At 37.8% G+C, this 3,996-nt stretch overlaps 1 protein-coding gene across 1 annotated transcript; it reads right to left on the reverse strand.

Moving 5' to 3' along the window:
* Nucleotides 1-503: 503 nt before the first annotated feature.
* On the reverse strand, nt 504-1,445 carry LOC122679211 (olfactory receptor 5AN1-like). Its single transcript, XM_043879651.1, has one exon. The coding sequence runs from the start codon at nt 1,440-1,442 to the stop codon at nt 504-506; it is 939 nt and encodes a 312-aa protein (XP_043735586.1). The 5' UTR covers nt 1,443-1,445.
* Between the last annotated feature and the right edge of the window lie 2,551 nt (nt 1,446-3,996).

Genomic DNA, 3,996 nt, shown 5'->3' on the forward strand with positions numbered 1-3,996 from the left:
TGGTCAAGGCTATGGTTTTTCCAGTGGTCATGTATGGATGTGAGAGTTGGACTATAAAGAAAGGTGAGCACCGAAAAATTGATGCTTTTGAACTGTGGTGTTGGAGAAGACTCTTGAGAGTCCCTTGGACTGCAAGGAGATCCAACCAGTCCATCCTAAAGGAGATCGGTCCTGGGTGTTCATTGGAAGGACTGATGCTGAAGCTGAAACTCCAGTACTTTGGCCAACTCATGCAAAGAGTTGACTCATTTGAAAAGACCCTGATGCTGGGAGGGATTGGGGGCAGGAGGAGAAAGGGACGACAGAGGATGAGATGGCTGGATGGCATCACCGACTCAATGGGCATGAGTGTGAGTGAACTCCGCGAGTTGGTGATGGACAGGGAGGCCTGGCGTGCTGCGATTCATGGGGTGGCAAAGAGTTGGACACAACTGAGCGACTGAACTGACTGGCTGAAGGTGATTCTAAAAAGACAAATCCATCAGAAATCTCAGTCTATGGCCTCAGCAACATCCTTTCTTCTTTTGCAACCTCTTCAAGGCATCTTTGATTTCTTTGTTTCTCAGACTGTAAATCAAAGGATTCAACATGGGAATCATCACTGTGTAGAAGACCGATGCGAATCTGTCGAAGCTGGAGGAACCGCCAGAGCTGGAGCTCAAATAGACAAACATTGCTGAGGTATAGAAGAGGCTCACTGCCGTCAGGTGGGAAGCACAGGTGTTGAAAGCTTTGGATCTGCCTTTCACGGAAGTGATCTTCAGGATGGAGATGACAATGTAGACATAGGATATCATGATAATGGAAACATTTACTATCCCAAAGATCATTGTCAATAAAGCAGTGAAGAGTTGTGCAGAGAACGTGTCGGTGCAGGACAGAACTAACAGCTGGGGCATGTCACAGAAGAAGTGGTTGATGACATTAGGCCCACAGAACTGGAAATTCAACATGAAACACAATTGGGATATAGAACCAGAGAGTCCAGCCACGTAGGATGCCAGCACCATCCGACCGCAGAGAGCAGGCGACATGATTGAGGAATAGAGGAGTGGGTTACAAACGGCAGCATATCGGTCATAAGCCATGGCGGTCATGAGGCAAGACTCACTCAGCCCCATGGTTGAGAATACGAAATTCTGAATCACACAGTCCACATAGGTGGTAATTTTCTGCTCCCGGAAGAAGTCGTAAAGCATCTTGGGGGCTGTGGCAGTCACATAGGAGATGTCCATGAAGGACAGGTTACTGAGGAAGAAGTACATGGGCATGTGGAGGTGGGAGTCCATTCTTATTAAGATGAGGAGGGACAGGTTCCATGTCAGGGTCATAATGTATACCACCAGGAATACGATAAAGAGCACTTCTAAGATTCTGGGAAAATCTGAGAATCCCAAGAGTATAAAATAAGTGATCTCTGTGATATTTTCTCTCCTAATCATTGATTTGATGCTCCTAAAATCAGAAGAGAAAAGAGAGGATGCGTTGCTGACTCAGGTGAGATGGCAGCATTACAAATCTCATATTTTTCCCCTATTGACCCCTGGAAAAGGGAAAATGCTTAACTGTCCTGGGGAAAGACCTCAGTCTTTCATCTCAACTTGTCAAGAAGTAATGTCTCAGTGTTTCAGGTTCTCAGTTATCTCATGAGGTAGGTCTCATGAAAATTAAAAGACATATTGAAAAGCTGGAAAGCCACTACAATATTGTAAAGTAATTAGCCTCCAATTAAAATAAATTAATTTTTTAAAATTCAAATTAAAAAAGCTTTGAAATAAAACAACAGAAATCCTGTGGTTACTATATATAAATAAGAGCTCATAGATTAAAATAATGGTTTTCTAAGAGACTGCTGATAAGTCAATGTATAACTGCTGCTTTATAATAACAAAGCATAAGTGCCTCATTCAGCATAAGTTCGAAATAGCTATTCTCTCCCAGAAGGCCATCTGGATAGATTTTTAAATTTTCTTCTTTTACTCACAAGATAGCTTCCAAAACTTTTAAAAATATATTTAACACAGCAGCTTCTAAATAGTGGGAAAATTATATCATGATTTATAAACCTGATATTTTTGTGGGACTTGGAAGGTATGCTTATTTTCAAAAACATGATTGAACTTGGAGAGTATTACACTTAGTGAAATAAGCCAGATAGAGAAAGACAAATACTATATGATATCACTTACATGTGGAATCTAAAAAATAAAACAAATGAATGAAAATAATAAAAAGAGAATAACAGTTACAGAAAACAAACTGATAGTTACCAGTTGGGAGAGGGAAGTGACTAGGGGCAAGACAAAGGCAGGGTGTTAAGAGGTACAAACTAATATTTATAAAATAAATAAGCTACCGGGACACATTGTACAGTGTATAGAATACAACCAATATTCTAATAGTCATGAACTGAGTATAACCTTCATAGAGATATAGGCCTTCTTTAGGAAAAAGGAAAAACCTAATGTACCACCTGAAAGAATTAGGAATAGAATAATAAAGCCTACAGTCAGCAGAAGGAATGAAATAATAAAGATCACATAAGAAATAGTAAAAAAAAAAAAAAAGAAAGAAAGAAAGAAAAGAAAATAATAAAGCCTAAAGTCAGCAGAAGGAATGAAATAATAAAGATCACATAAGAACTAGTAAAAAAAAAAAAAAATAGAAAAGACAAATGAAACCAGGAGCTGGTTTTTTGGAAAGATAAACAAAATTGAAAAACCTCTAGCCAGGATCATCAAGAATAAGAGAGAGGACCCAACTAAACAAAATAGCAAATGAAAGAGGAGAAATGCAGTAAATCCCTTGTATATAAACTTCCAAGTTGCAAACCTTCAAAGATGTAAACATGCATTTGTATGTCCGATCAGGTAAGTCAGTTCAAGTATCTGGCATACACTGTCACATGCTTCCATCTTCTACAAGTTGGCTTTAGTGTACTTTACTATAAAATACTGTATAGGGTACAGTATTATAATATCTTTGTTTTAAGCCCTCAACGTCTGAAAGCAATCATAGAGCCAGCAGTAATGTAGCTGGTAGTCTATGGTACTTTTCAAGTTACTATATTGTAAGATTAAAAATGTTTTTGTGTGTGTGTTTGTCTTTTATGTATTATTTGTGTGAAAAGTGTTATAAACGTCTAAAAGTACCATACTACATAGTGGACTATCTCAGTTGGGTACCTAGGCTAATTTTGCTGGATTTATAAGCAAATCGGACTTGCAATGCCCTCTTCATGTGGAACTCATTCGTGTGTTTGTTGTCCAGTCACTCAGTCATATCTTGGGGACTAGCTATAAAAACCAATCCCACAGAGATATAAAAAAATCATAAGCAAATACTGTGAAGTTATACACCAACAAATTGGACAGCCTAGAAGAAATGAATATTTTGAGAAACATATAACCTGCCAAGACTGAATCAAAAAGAAATAGACAATCTGAGCAAACTGATTACTAGTAGTGAAATTAAATTTGTAAGAAAACTCCCACCAAAAGTCCCAGACCAGATAGCATCATAGGGGAATTCTATCAAACATATAAAGAAGAACTAATAACAATCTTTCTTAAGCTATTACAAATAACTGAAGTGGGGAGAACACTCTCAAGTTCATGCTACAAGGTCACTTTTACCCAGAAGCCCACAGGCGAAGACACTACCAAAAAAGAAAAAAAATTACAGACCAATACCTTGGATGAACAAGGATGCAAAAATTCTCAACAAACATTAACAAACTGAATCCAACAATTTATGAAAGAATCAAACACCATGATCAAGTTGGATTTATTACAGGGTCACAAGAATAGCTTAACATACACAAATCAATCAATGTAATATATCATATTAACAAAAGAATGGATAAAAATCACATGATCCTCTCAACGGATGCAGAAAAAGCATTTGACAAAATATAGCATCTATTCATGATTTTTAAAATACTCTTATCAAACAGAGATCAAACTGCCAGCATGCACTGGATCACAGAAAAAGGAA

This window comes from Cervus elaphus, chromosome 1 (assembly GCF_910594005.1).
Source record: "Cervus elaphus chromosome 1, mCerEla1.1, whole genome shotgun sequence".
NCBI lineage: Eukaryota > Metazoa > Chordata > Mammalia > Artiodactyla > Cervidae > Cervus > Cervus elaphus.